The 16,761-nt window shown below is 32.6% G+C and overlaps 11 protein-coding genes across 11 annotated transcripts; 6 read left to right on the top strand and 5 right to left on the bottom strand.

Moving 5' to 3' along the window:
* Window positions 1–168: 168 nt before the first annotated feature.
* On the top strand, window positions 169–879 carry EIN_173230 (hypothetical protein; the record flags this gene model as incomplete). Its single annotated transcript, XM_004183956.1, has 1 exon — window positions 169–879. One exon carries the CDS (start codon window positions 169–171, stop codon window positions 877–879), a length of 711 nt encoding a protein of 236 aa, XP_004184004.1.
* Window positions 880–1,575: 696 nt separating this feature from the next.
* On the top strand, window positions 1,576–2,157 carry EIN_173220 (hypothetical protein; the record flags this gene model as incomplete). The annotated part of the gene is made up of 1 exon (XM_004183955.1): window positions 1,576–2,157. One exon carries the CDS (start codon window positions 1,576–1,578, stop codon window positions 2,155–2,157), a length of 582 nt encoding a protein of 193 aa, XP_004184003.1.
* Window positions 2,158–2,286: 129 nt separating this feature from the next.
* On the bottom strand, window positions 2,287–2,643 carry EIN_173210 (hypothetical protein; the record flags this gene model as incomplete). The annotated part of the gene is made up of 1 exon (XM_004183954.1): window positions 2,287–2,643. The coding sequence occupies one exon, from the start codon at window positions 2,641–2,643 to the stop codon at window positions 2,287–2,289; it is 357 nt and encodes a 118-aa protein (XP_004184002.1).
* Window positions 2,644–2,807: 164 nt separating this feature from the next.
* On the bottom strand, window positions 2,808–3,598 carry EIN_173200 (acetyltransferase complex ard1 subunit, putative; the record flags this gene model as incomplete). The annotated part of the gene is made up of 4 exons (XM_004183953.1): window positions 2,808–2,985; window positions 3,052–3,261; window positions 3,377–3,534; window positions 3,575–3,598. The coding sequence occupies 4 exons, from the start codon at window positions 3,596–3,598 to the stop codon at window positions 2,808–2,810; spliced, it is 570 nt and encodes a 189-aa protein (XP_004184001.1).
* Window positions 3,599–4,119: 521 nt separating this feature from the next.
* EIN_173190 (septum-promoting GTP-binding protein, putative) lies at window positions 4,120–4,689 on the top strand (the record flags this gene model as incomplete). The annotated part of the gene is made up of 1 exon (XM_004183952.1): window positions 4,120–4,689. The coding sequence occupies one exon, from the start codon at window positions 4,120–4,122 to the stop codon at window positions 4,687–4,689; it is 570 nt and encodes a 189-aa protein (XP_004184000.1).
* A 356-nt stretch (window positions 4,690–5,045) lies between these two features.
* Window positions 5,046–6,343, bottom strand: EIN_173180 (hypothetical protein; the record flags this gene model as incomplete). Its single annotated transcript, XM_004183951.1, has 2 exons — window positions 5,046–5,953; window positions 6,115–6,343. 2 exons carry the CDS (start codon window positions 6,341–6,343, stop codon window positions 5,046–5,048), a joined length of 1,137 nt encoding a protein of 378 aa, XP_004183999.1.
* A 913-nt stretch (window positions 6,344–7,256) lies between these two features.
* Window positions 7,257–8,267, bottom strand: EIN_173170 (hypothetical protein; the record flags this gene model as incomplete). Its single annotated transcript, XM_004183950.1, has 1 exon — window positions 7,257–8,267. One exon carries the CDS (start codon window positions 8,265–8,267, stop codon window positions 7,257–7,259), a length of 1,011 nt encoding a protein of 336 aa, XP_004183998.1.
* A 202-nt stretch (window positions 8,268–8,469) lies between these two features.
* On the top strand, window positions 8,470–8,979 carry EIN_173160 (peptidyl-tRNA hydrolase, putative; the record flags this gene model as incomplete). Its single annotated transcript, XM_004183949.1, has 2 exons — window positions 8,470–8,747; window positions 8,814–8,979. The coding sequence occupies 2 exons, from the start codon at window positions 8,470–8,472 to the stop codon at window positions 8,977–8,979; spliced, it is 444 nt and encodes a 147-aa protein (XP_004183997.1).
* Window positions 8,980–10,255: 1,276 nt separating this feature from the next.
* EIN_173150 (hypothetical protein) lies at window positions 10,256–10,849 on the top strand (the record flags this gene model as incomplete). Its single annotated transcript, XM_004183948.1, has 1 exon — window positions 10,256–10,849. One exon carries the CDS (start codon window positions 10,256–10,258, stop codon window positions 10,847–10,849), a length of 594 nt encoding a protein of 197 aa, XP_004183996.1.
* A 1,034-nt stretch (window positions 10,850–11,883) lies between these two features.
* On the top strand, window positions 11,884–13,965 carry EIN_173140 (hypothetical protein; the record flags this gene model as incomplete). Its single annotated transcript, XM_004183947.1, has 2 exons — window positions 11,884–12,510; window positions 12,676–13,965. The coding sequence occupies 2 exons, from the start codon at window positions 11,884–11,886 to the stop codon at window positions 13,963–13,965; spliced, it is 1,917 nt and encodes a 638-aa protein (XP_004183995.1).
* An 86-nt stretch (window positions 13,966–14,051) lies between these two features.
* Window positions 14,052–15,769, bottom strand: EIN_173130 (hypothetical protein; the record flags this gene model as incomplete). The annotated part of the gene is made up of 3 exons (XM_004183946.1): window positions 14,052–15,206; window positions 15,260–15,402; window positions 15,457–15,769. The coding sequence occupies 3 exons, from the start codon at window positions 15,767–15,769 to the stop codon at window positions 14,052–14,054; spliced, it is 1,611 nt and encodes a 536-aa protein (XP_004183994.1).
* Between the last annotated feature and the right edge of the window lie 992 nt (window positions 15,770–16,761).

The following is a 16,761-nucleotide window of genomic DNA, read 5'->3' as shown; positions in this document are numbered from 1 at the left end:
TTGTCTTATATTTTTGATTAAAGAGGCGCAAAAGTGTCATTGCGATCCGCAGAAGAATCAAACGGACTTTTGCGCGTCTAAATAAATTCATTCTTCATCACCCATATTCCCCAGAAAACCCTTCGAAAACTCTTCCGCAACTAGATCTCCACCACTTTAATGAACCAAATGAACAGCAGATCTCTTTCGCGCTCTAAGAAGGCGCTTTCAACCAGTTTAGTACTATTCTGGGTTCTTAAGGAAAATGCAAAAATTCAGTTCATTAAAGCAAAGCAATCGAAGTACGCACTTAAAGTCTTGATAGGAAAAACCGTTCAAATAGATCAGAAGACATACTCTTCAAACGACTTTGCCCAAATTTCAATGGTCTTTTGTGAGAAGATGAAACTCCTCATAGAACGCGAAAAGAGCAAAAAGACGCGAATTTTGACAATCAATAGAACCGTCTTGGAAAGTATTCGATCACACAAAGAGTCCGTCAAAGATTCTGAGGCTTTCGACTTTAACCAAATTAATGACTGCAGAAACAGGGAAGCTGCTTTTTCGAACTTTCTCTCATTTGTGTTGGTACAAAGAGGATATTCACTGTGTTTGAACCTTACCACTTTAAAAGAGTCTTCAAAGGTGATGCACTTTTATGTGTGGGAGAAAGTTGTTGACCCTTCTGGTGAGGCTTTGTGCATTAAACAGGACGAAATTGTCTTAAGAAAAATGGTAGAAAACATCCAAGTGCAAAACACTGACAATTTGGTGGTGTATGGAATCGGTGATGTGTTACCACACTTGTGCACCGTGCCAGTAAGTGCTTTTGTCCCTGTTGACGAAAGAGACTACCAAATATTGTCAAGTTTCAATGGAGTCCACCATCCATTTCAGTGATTTGGAACATACATTTGCTGTGTTTTTGTTTTATAACTCACTCATCTTTTGTATTGTTTTGTTGTGAAGCGTTTACACTCATCTTTGTAAAACAAGAAAAGCGTTTCGTAAATGTTTTGAAAACTATTTTTTGTTATTTCCATAATAATTAATAGGGTTTGTTTTGTTTTTCTAATTTATGAATAAATGGAAAAAATATTGGGTATTTCAAGGGGTAACTAAATTATTTTATTATTTTACAAATTAAATTTATTTTTTGAATAATTTTTTAAACATTAATTTAAAAAAAATAATGTTTAAAAGACTAAATTTGTTTTTATATCTTGTATAAATTATTTAATGATACATTATTGTTAAAACATATTCAATTAATTTTTGTAATGTATATATATTTTATCTTAACTTATAACATTATTTGATTTATAAATAAATTATATTATTTTAACGCTTATTACCTCATTGATTTTTTTTCAAACAATTGTTTTTTATTTTGACTCTTTTTAAAAAAATTATAATTATTTTTGTTATTAATATTTATAAACTTGACATTTGCATCTTTCAACGATTCCTTTGTGTACCCAATATAAAATGTGATTAGTATAATTTGTATACATTTTATAATTATAAATAAAAAAGTTCCATTCAACATTTTTTTTATAATTTAATAAAATAAAATCTAACAAATCCGATTTTTATATGGCAGACGCTTACCCAAACCCAAATTATGTGCCACCACAACCAACATACAACCCACCTTTACCACCTCCCGATTTCCAAAATCAGCCAATGTACCAACCTCCATCTACGCCGGGAAATTATAATCAACCACAAATGCAACAGGTCCAACCACAAGTTGTCCCAATGCAACAATACACCCAGCCCCAAATGCAACCACAGATGGTGCCAATGCAACAACCAATGCAACCACAAATGCAACAACTCCCACCACAACCAATGTACCCTAACCAACAGACAACGGTCGTCACCACCACGACGGAAAATGACAACATAACTTCTGAGCAAAGAGACAAAGAGTTTGCACTGTTCAACACCACCACAATTTTCATGGTTCTTGGAATGTTTATTCCAACCCTTATGTGTATTGGGTGTTGCATGATTCACAAACCACAGACACGACAACTCCAACAAAGAAAGACGACAATGGCAGTCATGTCTATTGTTATTGGGTTCATTCATTTGTTTATCATCGTCTGGATAGTAATTGTCATAACCGTGGTGGTGTCTTCCAACACTTCAACAAAAGACTACAATTTCTAACGTTTTGTTTTATACTTGGTATTTTTTTCATTTTTTTTTGAAGTGATTTCGGTCTTATTACAGAAGTATTTATAATGATAAGCAATATAAATAACCCAACTCAACACAAGTCTGTTTATAACAAACATTTTACATAACTCGAATCACAACTGTGAAGTAGTAATCAATGTCTTTTGTGGTTGGTATATTGTAAGTTGCATTAACCCACACAAACCCCTTCTTGATTGCCCTGAATGACCATACCTCGTCAAAGTTGCTGCCTGGAATATTTTCTTTGTTTTCTGTGATTTTGTGGTCCAAGAGCTGGAGGTGTCTATTGTTTGTCTCAAGTTCCCAGTTATGTCCCGTTGACGGATTTGTGACAAGCACAACATCGAACTCCTCGCCATTTTTGAAGTTGAACAGTTGTCCGTTGTTTTCCAACGTGATTTTGTATGTCTCGGCCCACGAAATTGTTAATAAAGCCACAAATACAATTACGCCCATTTCTTGTTTTTTCTTGTATTTTTCTGTCCTTTCTATTCTTTCATTCCACCAACCTCAATCTATTCCAGTTTAAAATGAAAACCTATAACCCATTGTATATTTTACTATAACAAAACCAAACCCGGCAAATCGATATTTTACTGATACGTTTTAGTGGTACAAACCTACGCACTTTCTTCTTTTTTCACTTTCTCGTTTTCGCTTTTTGCCATTTCCTCTTTCCATTTGTCCAATATTGGAGATGACTTTTCTTTATTAATGAGTGTATCCATTGTGAAGTCATGCGTCAAAATCAATGCGTCTTCGCCATCCAAATAGTACTTTTTCGCAGTTCGTGTGATCCTCAACGTGAATAACATTTTCAACATCAAAATTGTTATTGTACCGAATACCAACAAAGCAACAAACTTGAATCCAAACGTCTTTTCGTACATATGAAGCGCAGCGGTGTTTGAGATTCGGACTTGAAGCATCATCGCCTTTGCTCCGTATGTTTCAATCATACTACTCTCCGAAGCTCGCAACAGCTTGGTTGCAATTCCGAGTTTACGGTAGGTTCGGATGACTGAAATAGACGTCACTTGTCCCGTCACGACTGGGTGTGACTCGTCGTCTTCACTGGTGTTGAGTAACCCTATGAAAAACATTTTGAAAAACATTTCTACACTTGACCACTTGAAACTATAATTTTATAGTAAAGTTGTTAGAAATGGAGTGATACAGAAATACAAACATTTTAGTGAGACAATACCCAACAATCTTCCCTTCTTTATTGACCGCAACAAAAGTGGTTGTCGGCCACAAAATTAAATGGTAATAATATAATTGCATACTATAGTTTTCAGGAAGGTTTGTCAAATTTGCGTTTTGGATAGCGGGAAGATCAGCAGGCTTATGATGAGATTGTAAAATGCGGAAAGTAAACCCAAACCGTTGCTCGTCGAATAGTAAACATCTCGTTGTTCTGAACCTTTTTGAGTTGTTTTTATTGGTTGACGCGGTATTACGTGGTATGTTGTGGATTCTTTTTAGTTTTGGTTTCTTTTTTTATGTTTATAGTTAATTATCAGTCTTAATTAATTAGGGGTGCATACTGTTATTTTTTTCAAAAAATTTGAATAATTTTACAAAAAATGTTATTTCATGTATTGGACCCCAATTTATTTTTGAATACCGATTCCATAAAAAATATAGTTAGTTTTAATATGAAACTAATACAATATTATTACACAAGTTAATAAAGAACCATATTTTAATAATAATGTTACTATATGACTAATACACTTTTTAACGATTTCAAGTTTTTGAATTTTATTATTGAAAGTTAATACAAATTAATTAAAGCTAACAAACAAACAACTTTTTTAAAAGTTGTTCAATCAAAAAAACTTGAAAACCTATTATTCCTCAAATAGACTCTTTTGAAAAAAACGATTGAAGATCTCTTGGTTGTTGAACTTGAAAAAAAGAGAGGAGATGGGTGAGGAAGGAACGATCAAGATAGCGATGTTAGGCGACAGTGAAGTGGGTAAGACCTCTTTGATGGTGAAATACGTAGAGGGCAAATTTAACGAGGACTACATCATGACTTTGGGTATCGCGTTTATGGAAAAGAAGATCAACCTCCGAGGTCACGAAATCACTTTTTCGATCGGCGATTTGGGTGGACAGCGCGAGTACTTAACAATGTTACCCAACGTGTTAGATGGTGCTCATATTGTACTTCTATTCTTCGACTTGACTCGTTCAGTCTCTCTGAACAACGTGAAGTATTGGTACAAAAACACTCGTCAGTACAACCCAACGGCTTCAATCATATTGGTCGGGACTAAATATGATCTCTTTGTTGATCTTGATGAGGCCGAGAGAAATAAAATAGTCGAAACGGCACTTAAATTCGCCAATTTAATGAAGTCGGCTTGTGTCTTTTGCTCAGCCTTGTTGGGTATTAATGTCGACACCATCTTCAAAATTTCACTCTCAAAGGCTTACGGCCTTAAACTCAATATTCAACAAGCAGAGACTGGCGCAGTCGTAGTGTTTTAAGTCTCTTTTGTGTGTTCTTTGTTGTGATATTATATTCATTGACACTTGAAAGACGGTGAATATCTTTATTAGTATTATTGTTAGTATAAATAGTAAATGAATAATATTTTATTTTTACTAAATCGTTAATAGTAAATAACCATTATTCGAACTATAATCGAAGTTTGAATAATTTAATTTAATAATTAAATTTTATGATTAAATTTATTATATATTCCAACAAAAAACTGAATTTAATTAAGTGATTTACTATAGTATTGGAACTATGAATTATAGTACAGTGTTATCAATACAGTACTATATATAATAGAAGGAATAAAGGAAACCAAATAAATAGAGTGAAATACACAATTAAATCATTCAGTGATTTGAGTTTGCGAATTTTGGTACACGAAGGCTTGAGAAACAAGAGCTTGTATCTCTTCATCTCCCCAGTTTTCAGTAGGTAAATGTTGTAAGAATTGGAGCATCTCTGAGAAGTCCATTTTCATCAAGTCTGACTTAAAATACGTGAGTAGAGATACACAACAATATAAGTTGAGTTCACCAAAGCCATTTCCGTCTTCGACACTGATGTATGAGTCCCATAATCGAACGGCAGACTTCAATGAAAATTCGCGGAGTAAACAACAGTTGATCCATCGGAAAGCAAATTGAATGAAAATGACGCCAGCCGACTTTAAGTGTTGATAGAGATCTGGAGCGAAATTGGAAACGAGGACTTCCATTCGTTTTAACTTCTCCATTATTCCTTGTTGGTCTAATGTATAATGATCTTGGATCCGCATCATTAACATATCAAACCCATAATATATATCAGCCTCACACCAAAGTAATATAGTCTCTGGAATACGTTGAATGCGATCATCTGTTAATGCTTCGTCGTATGTATATTCAGTTAGATACACATAGACAAGAGGAACTACAATATCACTCATCCCTTGGACATATCCACACGCTGGATGTCTTAGAGCCCATACCATTAATACATTCTCCATCATCTTTTGTATAGTGCTGTTCAATAAAAATGAGATGTCTTTGTTCGGGCGAACCAAATCTTTCCGAATTTGGACTAAATGGCTTTGCTCATAGTTGTAGATCTCTTTCAACATCCGTTCGCGTGTTGTTTTATAATTCTCTCGCATCGATTGTAATGTACTCGCTTGCTTGTTCTGGTCTAAGGGTAACTGCCCTAATAAAACTTTCCACACTTTATGCCGCAGTTGCCAAGCTATGCCCTTCCAACTCAATTTCTGTAAATGCCCTTCAAATGAGTGTGATGATTAATTGATTGATTTTAATTAATTAAAAACTATTGCTAAACTATAAAAGTCTCTGTATGTGACATTCATGCCATTTGACTTGTTATTATAATATTAAAACTATTACAGATAGTATGCCCATGTATTACTCGTAATAACAAACTCTTGTTGATAAAAGACGGGGACAATGCATCAATAAATGATTGAAGCCGACAAAAGTTGTCTTCGTCACGTTCACCTTCAGAACGAGGGGAGTCTATTGGAGAATTGATGATTGTCGTCTTGGCAAGGGGAGAGATGTTTCCGACAGACGATCGCTTCTTGCGAAAGCCTATTGGCGAAGAGGATTTAGTTAAGAAAACGTGTGGCTCAGACATCTTTCGTTGGTTCATGAGGAAATTCAGTTTAATTGTTTTAGTCACAGAAGTTCTATTCTTAGATAAGTTCTTAAAACTATTAAGAAAACACTTGATTGATTTCGGTAATTAATTCTTTTCTGATCAATTATAACCAGAAGAAACTAGTAGATATAGTTTAGACTACATTAAATTATAGTTTATTATGATGATTTAAATAAGAAACGAAATATGGTCAAAAAAAAAGAAATTTGCTTATTTTTTTTGAAAAAAAAAGTTTCCGCTTTTTACACCTATTTGCAACAATGGCTTGCAAGTAGTTTAACTTGTATTATTTGAAGAAATCATTTTGTGTTAATTAAATAAAATTTTGGCGTTGATGCACCTATTATGTTATAATTTATAATAAAAATATAGTAAATTGATGTTCCTACTTATCATATTTTTGCATAACCCAAATTTACATTTTTTATGTGGTCATCAATGTTGAGAACTAATAAAAATAGTTTCTAATAATTTAAAGTTTAAATTAAACTAATATTTGACATAAAAGGTAAAAAAGGGTGAATCTGTAAATATAAAAAATTTTAAGATTTAAACTAAAATCATTGTGTCTTTTTTTGTTTTTATTTATAATAAAAATAACTATTATTTTTAATGTTTTTCTAACTGTTATGAATATGGTAAAAGTAAGCAAAAAATATTAATTAATAATTCCTTAGTAACAAAGTGATTAATTGACAAACAGAAGTAAACAAATAACAAAATTATTTAATATTATCATTATTAAATATTAATAATAATAAATTATTAATAAATTAAATAATTAATAGTAATAATTAGTTTTCAGATAATAAAATAGTATAACAAATATAGTTTAATACAAGTATAATAGTAAATTAATAAAGAATCATATAAGTTAGTAAATTGGAACTATTACATTACACAATTATGTCATTTCCCACCCGATGTCATTCAGTCTCAATTTGTGTGTGGCTACAGGTGAACAGTCACTTTTACCCATTAGAATTGTTTTTTGAACTGTTCTGAACGAGTCTCCCAAATAACAGAATCTTTGTGTACAGTCGCTAGCCTCTGCACCAATTGAATTAAATGTTCCATTATAGTATAACACGTTAAAAAGTGCTTGGTCATATCCCCATTTCATTTTCCTCTTATCAACAAACGACTCGAAAATTTCAAGCATCTGTATAACTTTCTCGACTCCACCAAACATAAATCCGCCATTCACTGCAGGTAGTTTTTGCTCTTCAAACTGCTTTCTTACTTCACCCCCAAAGAATTTTTCAAGCCACACTCCATGCGTGCTGAACGTCGCCGGCCCGTAACAGAGTGACGGGTCAGTGTCACTCCTGCATTCCCTGACAAAACTCATTTCGTTTGTAGAAAACGTCATGAAGAAGTCGCCGAAGAAGAAGACATCTCTGACATCCATTAAAACCACTCTGTCGATGTTGTTGATGTGTTGTTTGAGATAGTCGAGGTAATGGAAAAACCTCAATGAACTCATATCGCCTTGAAACTTCTTGTCGAAGAATACAAGTTCCACTCCTAACTCTCGCATGATGTTCATATCTCCTTCACAGTACGACGGATACCCTTTCTGAATTAATATGACAAATCGCGCCTTTGGAACAGCTTGGCGGGCCATTTTAATTGCCGTCCAAAAGACTCGACCTTGACAAAGTGTTTTGTATTCCAAAGAGCCCAAAATCACGTCGCGATTGTTGTTCGACAAATAACGAAACACTTTACCGCAGTCGCCAGTGTAATTAAAGTTGTTGACGTCGTATCGTGTATTCGAAAATTTGGAAATCACTTTGCGAGTGAGAAGGGAACGGTCCTCAATGGTTTGATAGACCGGCCAGAAGTAAAACAGAATGACCGTTACTAAAACAAAGACAAGTGAAAAGTCCCGAAAAATTAAGATGAGGCGCATCGATATGATTTTGATTCCTTTTGATTTTTTTAATTCCTCAATAATTGTGGTTTAATATAATGAATTGTATTGTATTAGTCATTGTTACTATATTTATAAATAAATCAACAATAATATATATTTTACTAAAATTTAATTATTAAAGACAAGTCTCAAAGTCAAGACTTATATTGTTAGTAATTTTATTATACAAATACTATATATGGAAGAAACAAGAACACCACAAACCGCCGTTCAGACAATCGCGACAATGGAAACAATGAAAAGCCCTGATGCGGAGAAGAAACAAGAAGACACGAAGATGGTGTTTTGTGTTCGAAACGATTTAAAAATGGGGAAAGGGAAAATAGCTGCACAATGTGGCCACGCTACAGTTGAATGCACGTTAATTTCTCTTGAAAAACAACCGGAACTGTTCAGATATTGGCATGAACACGATCAAACTAAAGTGGCTTTAAGAGTCGAGTCGCTGGAAGAGTTGTTTGTTCAAATAGTATTTCATATAATTATATAAAATTAGATAAAACCAATAGATATAACTTAAAGGGAAATGCTTGAAAAAGAAGCCAAAAAACACAATTTGGTCTGTGCTAAAATTATCGACTTGGGCAGAACCCAAATAAAGCCAAACACTGTTACAGTGCTTGGTATAGGTCCAGACACAGTAAGTAAGATTAACGAAGTCACACAACACCTTAAACTTCTCAACTAATGAAAAGCATAAAATCATTTGAATAACAAATTCTATTAAAATGGTTTTGTTTTACAATATATTGTAAAATTGCAAGAAATTAAATATTGTAAATAAGATAATAATTTATTTTGTATTATTTATAATATTAATATTATTAATTTTTGAAACACAAAGAATAAACTACATTAGAAATTTTTATCATCTCAACATTATTTTTTAAATATATCTCGATAATTAAAAAAAAACTAGAAATTTACTTTATTTTTTCATAAACCATAAATATCCAAAAAACTATATTGATTTTGAATCTATACATAATTTAATTGATAGCAGATAGTATAGTAATATATTACTAATATAATTATAATATATTACACTTTTTAAGTTGTTTTGTTTCTATAAAAAGAAAACTTCATATGTCATTTTCTTTAAATAGATGAGTCAATTATACTAAGGGTAGAAACATTTTTTAAATTTGATATGAACTCACCCTTATGGAGATGTTTTACTAAAAATGTAATTAAATATACTATAAAATAAAAAAAGAAATAAGACACTTAAAAATCCAATAAAACAAATTTTAATTTTTTTATAACTAAAAATTGTATTAATAGATATTGTTACAATCACAAACCTATATATAGATAATAAAACTAACTATTTACTAAAAGAAACTTAATAAATTAAAGTTCATTAGGAAAAAAACAAAATTTTCTTTGTTGGAAAAATAATATAAAAATAGTTTTAAGTAAATGTAAATATAGAAAAATATCTTTGCCGATTTGTATTTTTTATGACCACAACCTATTATTTATATCATCATTTGACGACGTGGAGACGTAATTATTATTTATTCTGTAACTAATAATGGCAACCTTTTGTTTATTTTTTTTATTGTTTTTATACATTACAGCTCTGCATTAATTTACAATATGAAATGCTCACATTCACGTTGATCTTGTTCATACTTTGATATCAACGAATATAACAAATTAATTAATTTCAGTCAAAAAACGGAGAAAAAGAGTCATTGAGAATAAAACCAACCATATAACCATCTATGTATTAATAGCTATAACTAAACAAATAGTTAGACATAATAATATTAGAATTGTTGGAAAAGCAACTTGTTCTATAAATTGAACAAATCTGGAAACGCCCGAAATAGCATTCCGACAAAAAACCCCTCGAAATAGGTACTCCTTCAAAAAGCCGAAAACCCATTCTAGTTACGACCGCCATAACTTTAACAAGTAAAAATTACTATTAAAAGTCCTATAGAACTGATTAATTCATGCAATCGACTGATCGTAACGATTTCTTCTCTACACAGAACGAATACAAAGACTTCTATGTTGTCCAACAAGCCATTTTGATTGGGTTTCTTAATGCTTATTATGGTGTTTCAGTCTCCAAGCAAAAGAAACAGACATCGGTCACAACTCCATTTCCAATATTACAGTCGATCAACTTTGGAAATGACCAACTCGACGTCCAAGTCCTTGCCGATAAAGCGTTGTCGGAGACGTATCAAAGAGAATGCGCGGAAGTGAGAAAACGGCAAACAGCCCTCAGACGGTTTGAGAAGAACAAGAAGATCTTTGTACAACACCTTTTGATCGACTTACTCGAGATGAAGGGATTTTCATTTGAGTCTAATTTGGCTCGGAACACGGGAAAGACTTTAAGACTGGAAAGAATAAGTAAAGTCTTTTTCGATGGGCACATCATCATGGAGTTTGGTGATGTTATTAGTCGTGGATATGCTATTAACAATTACTTAAATAACTTAGTTAATAACGGAAAAGGTCAAAAATTTATCGACGCAAATGACGGGGATATTGCAGACATTATCCTTTCTCAGGAAGTCCCAAGATCCGTCGCTTGATACTTCCTCTTTGTTTGATTAATTCACATAGCTTTGTATTTCGTTATGTTGCTAATATTATATTATATTGGTTTTTTATTATATAATTATAGTATTATTGTTTTATTTAATTTGTTATTATTTTTTAATTATAGAATTATAATTTGTTTTCTGGTTTATAAATAGGTATTTGTACCATTGATTATAGTTATTTGATAAAAAAAACACAAATGGATATTTTGGGGTAATAATAAATCATAAAAAAATAATATTAATAACATATTAGTCTAAAATAACGGGAAGAAAAGTAACTTTCTATTAATTTTGTATTATTTTGTTTTTGTCATATTTATAGCTAAAACAATTACTAATTATAGAAAACAAAAAAAAGATTTTTTAAAATGGAGATTTAAAAATGAATTAATCAAAAAACGTATAATTGGTAATCCATTTTCGATTAACAAGTAAATTTATTATATTTAATAAATATTTTATTATATTTAATGACTTGTTAATTAAAAAAAGTTTTAGATTATTAAAAATTGTTTATCAAAATTAATTGAATTTCGAAAAGTTGGTTTTGAGCTAATATTTTTAGTAATAATTTGATTATTATTTTAATTTTATTAGACACACTTTTCAATCTAAGTTTTAAATTGAGAACAAGAATTTGCAATTCTATTTTTTTCAAAACCAATAGTTGACCAAAAATTAAAAAAAGTTAATATGTATAATAAAAAATACAATATATTATAATTTTATGTTTCATTCTAGTCTCAAATGCTTCAAAACAACAAAAACAATCCCAAAAAACAGACAAAACATCAAAAGCGAAAACGGGTCTATTAAAATATTACAAATTAACTATTTCACAAACTAAAATAGTTTTCAGTAATTTCATTCATTTAAATGAAGATTATTGTGTGAGTAATTATGTTGAGTTTCTATCACCCAAAAACTTGAAAAAGTAAATGAGCTCTCAAAAAAAACAGGAGCGTCGTGGTGTTGTCGATGTTCTTTGGGCGAACTCAAAGCCTTCGGAAGAAAAAAAGAAGATGACTCCAACCTTTTTTAACTCGACTAAACCATCCCTTTCAGACATTCCATCACCTTATTCCCCATCAACCCCACGAAACTCACAACGCGCACTGTCGCCACTCATCGAAGTCAAACAAACAGCAACTTCGACGTGTCCGATATCACCAATTTGTAGCTTCGGAGACCCTTCGTTGTCACCAAAGAGAAAGTATTCCCCACCGCACGACGAGTCGTTTCGGTTCACTGAGTTTGACCGCGTGAGAAGTCCGCGAAATATTACAATTCAACCGGGGACCCCACGAAAAACAAAACATAGAAGTTTAATCACAAAAGGTGTTTCTAAACTTTTTGAACCTCACAAAGAAAAACCCGTTGGAGTCGAATTGGACGACGTGTTAATGGAATTCAAGATGAAAGAAAAGAACGACTTCAAATCCTTCAATTTAAATGAGTTTTCAAAAACACTCGCAGAAAGGTCCCTGATGCTATTCGACAACTTTGAAGACATTCACTCAGTGATGCACGCAGATGACTGTAGAATGGTCGTGTGGAGACTCAGTTCAATACGACGGTTTTTTCTCAACAAAATGTGCAAAACAACGTCACCGAAAGAGGAAGTCGAGAATTATGAAATTGACATGAAAGTTTGTTTGAATTAAAATTAGTTCTATTTCTTATTAAATTACTATACATTGGAACTATTTTAAGTTCTAATTTAGTAGTAGTATAATATTATTTAGCTCTAGTAATAAATACTATGAAAATTATTTAATAGTATTTAATATTGAAACACATATATTAATACTTAGGACATTGCACAAGTCTGTTTTGGAGAGGACCCGATACCCAGCGAAATTGAATTTGCAAGGAAAATCGCCGAGAATTGTGGAAGTGTGTTTGACAAAACCGGAGACCCCATTTTTTCGGAGGAAGGTGTTATCGAGGAAATTTCAAACGAGAAACTTTTGGACTGTATAGTCGACCCCCACGTACCTTTTAAATCACTTGAAGGGGCTGTATATGCAATGTATTTATATACAAATGCTCAGACGTTGACGGAGAAATTAGTTGATGCGGATAGAAGAGTGTTTGGAGCAATGAGTTTAGGGCAAGAGTACATCGAACAGGCTTTACGAGAACGTGTGATGACTGTGACTTCTTTGTTTCTCCAAGTGACGAGTGGCATTAGAGACCTTGAGAACCCATTGTCATGTTTCATTGATGGAAATGTGTACCCGACTTGGTTTGTGAATAAGATGTCAAGAGCACTTCGTCTCACCGAAACACCACTGTCGTGCCGAGAACTTCGCAGAACACTTCCAGAGCCCGTTAAAAAACGAAGAAACTTTTCGTTGGCGGAGATCGGGTCCTCTTTTTTCACATTGAATCAAACGGAAGTTGAAAGACGCATGACGCCCGGTCTTAAAGAATGGAGAGAAGACGGCGACGAGTCCGAGCGACCCGATTTGTTTTGGAGCAACATCAGTGAGAAAGTCTTTGCAGAGCAATTTGGGTATTTTGATTATGAAAATTTCATGAAAATAGAACCCGAGAATTTGGTGTGTGGCGAATCATCGTCGTCCCTTTCAAAGTACTTAAAAATGTGTGAAAATGCAAAGAAATGGGTGTCCCAAAATGTGACGAATAAAACAAGTGCAGAGTATTTCATTCGAGTTGCATTCAAATTAGAAAAGCAGCGGATGTTCAACTCCTCCTATTTAATCTTTAGTGGCGTTGAAATATCAAAGCGTGAAGACAAATTCAAGTACGACAAGATCAAAAAAGACTTAGAGAATGGATACACCAAATTAGAGCGGTTATACAAAGGGGGTCATCGTCACGAAGAGTTTTGGAAACATTACGAGAGCATAGCAAGCAACATCTATCGTTCTTTTGTTGTTGAATTTTGGGTCGAAGAATTAAAGAGTGAAGAGATACTGACGTTGTATTTCGATGAACTTATTAATATGGAAAAGGTGCGAGCCTTTGGAAGGAAGATTAAGATGTGGACTGAAGTCCGGGGTATAGAACTTCCCATCTTCAAAAACGATATGATCAACGCCTCACTCACAAAGTATTTGTGTAAATTAAATGTGTAAATGTGTTATTGTTAATAAATGCAAGCAAACACACGAACAGTCTATAATCAAAATTGGTTCTAAGAATCATACAAATACATTCTATCTCATTTTTTATCGTCATCTGAAGACTGCAATTTCGTCTTCTTCGTGTTCATGTGGACTTCAACTTTGTGGATTACAATATCTGTGGAACCCTTCTTACGCTTGTCTTGTTGAGCTTTGTCATCGTCCCATCCACTCTCTTCTTCTATGCTACTCTCCTTCTGTAAAAAGTGTTTTTCGTCTTGATCCACTTTCATGATAGAGACTCTTCTCCGTGGCGAATAGACTCGTTTCCTTTGAGAAGAGTTGGAAAAACTGTTTGATAAACTGATCGTACTCAGACTAATCCCAAGTGGACTAGGAACACGACCAGACTCACACACACTTCTGTCGTCCTCCGCCATAATATTTGTTCCAAGTGAACTTGACATTGAAGAGAGTCCAACAGACTCCGATCTCAGTATATCAATCTCTTTCATTACTGGGCCAAGATTGGCAGTGTCATACATTGGAGTACGTCTTTGTGGTTGATACCCACTTGTCGATGAACACTGTGTTGCATTGATTTGAGAAGACTCATCAGAGACAAAAGTATCAAAAGACGCCAAAGAACACGTGGTGGGTACAATCATTTGTTTTTCAATGTCACCGACTTTGACCAAACAGATAGTCGTGTGGTCCAGTTTCCCCATCTTTTCTTTGCCAAGTTGTAAGAACTTCTTCGGATTCTTAGCAAGTAAATCACGAGCAGGTTGTGTCAAATTCACAACAAAAGTACTTGCACTTTCGACGGTCTCTGCTAGACTATTGTGTTCCTCGATTAATTCAGTGAGAAATTGGTCCGTCTCTTTTTCTTTCGATTTGTAATTTTCCACGCCCCTGAACTGTGGGTCAATGTTGTCATGAAATCCATCACTCGATGTGATGATAATGTCACCAACATCAACATGAACTGCTTTTAATTGCGCTTTATTCAAATCGGGTTCACAACTCCTCATTGGTCCAATTGCACCAAAAGAGTTTTGCATATGTTTGTATGAGTCGTGGAAGTTACCACAATGTGATGAAGTGTGGTGATTGATATGGGAGTATAAAAAAGTTCGACAGTCTCCAATATTAGTTGTAACCAAATAGTGTCCTTTTTCTGTATTTACTATTCCGTTGATCATAAGTGTAGTAGTTCCTATATTAAATAGTAGTTCTGTCGTACTTAATATCTGTATTATTAATAAACTAATTAAATGTATTAGAAATGCTTTTTGAAACAAACGGAATTGTGCGCATATGAACACGCGCTGACGAGTAAGGACCCTATGTCTCGTACAGTGACACACGTCCCAACATTCTTGGAAATATAATCAAGAACACTGTCGCACGCTTTGGTTGCCGCTCGAAACGAAGGCATTCCCCATCCTATCAATAAGTCATTTGTTAAATTTCATCAAGCGTAGAAAGGTTTGAACAAACCAGCACCATCAGCTAAGACCGTAAATAAAGCTGTTGAAAAAATTCTGACGGAGACTTTATCGCAAATGGGTTCTCCTTGTTTGACACCGTTAACGGAATGATAGAGCGAAAAGGAAGTCAAAGCAAAGACGTCTTTCTTTGTGACGACTCTGCAGTGTTTGTCGATTGATTTGTAAGTGGTTGTTGTGGAACCGGACGAATTGACTGGAACGATTTTTGTTGTTGGGAGACGCTTTATCTTTGAAGAAAATACAGAGAGAAAGTTAGTAGTGGATGTGTGGTGGGGAAAACCTTGAAGAGGAACAAACGACATGGTAACAAGTGTATTAATTTAATAGTTTTCGCGAATTTCGCTGTTTCTTTATTTTCATATGACTCCCGCATTTCAGACTCCATTGTACCTTATAACGTTTTATTTAAAACTATTTAATTGATTTTACAATTTCTTATGGCTTATGGAGAAGATCGTTCAGAAAATGGAGAATTCTGACTGAATGAAATTCTGTGGTAGACTTTTTTATTTTTATTACTTTTGGTGTTTTCAATGTGTTATATTTTTAATGTATTATTATTTTAAATATAAATAAGATTTATTGAAACAATTATATTGTTAAATCTTGATAGTTTGGTAAATTAAAATGTATATCTATTAAATTGAACTGTTTTAATTAAAAAAGATATGGTATCATCATTATTACTTTACTAATATTATGTAAAAAAAGATCTCTTCTTTCATAATTTTCAATATTATTATAAAACTATATTATTTAGTTTGTTCTAAAAAAGTTTTTTTTCTTTTTTTATGCTCTTATTTTGGTTAATAAATAACCCCTAAAACTATTAATATATTTACTTTTGTTTATGTAGGAATTATTTATTATAATAAATAATAATAGTTTTACTATATTTATTACTATAACAGTTCTATTAATGAAAAAAAATTTTTGAACTATTATTTGAAGGTTTATATATTATTGAATCTTTTTTGAAAAAAATAAAAATAAATTATTTTTAAATTGTTTTTTGAAAAAAAATAGATAATTACTGGCAATGTTTGTCATATGGTAAAAATAAAAATATCCAGACAAAATTTAAAGATAGATGTGTGCGAATAAAACAAGAAACCAACTTTTGGTAAAATAGTGGTTTTGAAAAAAATACAATTCCCATCGAAATAAATACAAAAATGTTTTAAAAATGTTATTAATAACATTTATTTTAAAATGTTTTTTACTTACTAAACGAAAACTATATTTTGACCTTTCTCGAATTACTAAAAATGTATAGTATGTAATTAGAAAATAT

This window comes from Entamoeba invadens (genome assembly GCF_000330505.1).
Source record: "Entamoeba invadens IP1 unplaced genomic scaffold scaff_1105074725591, whole genome shotgun sequence".
NCBI classification, from domain to species: domain Eukaryota; phylum Evosea; order Mastigamoebida; family Endamoebidae; genus Entamoeba; species Entamoeba invadens.
The sequence above is the reverse complement of the archived record's forward strand: the minus strand, read 5'-3'. Positions and strand labels throughout refer to the sequence as shown.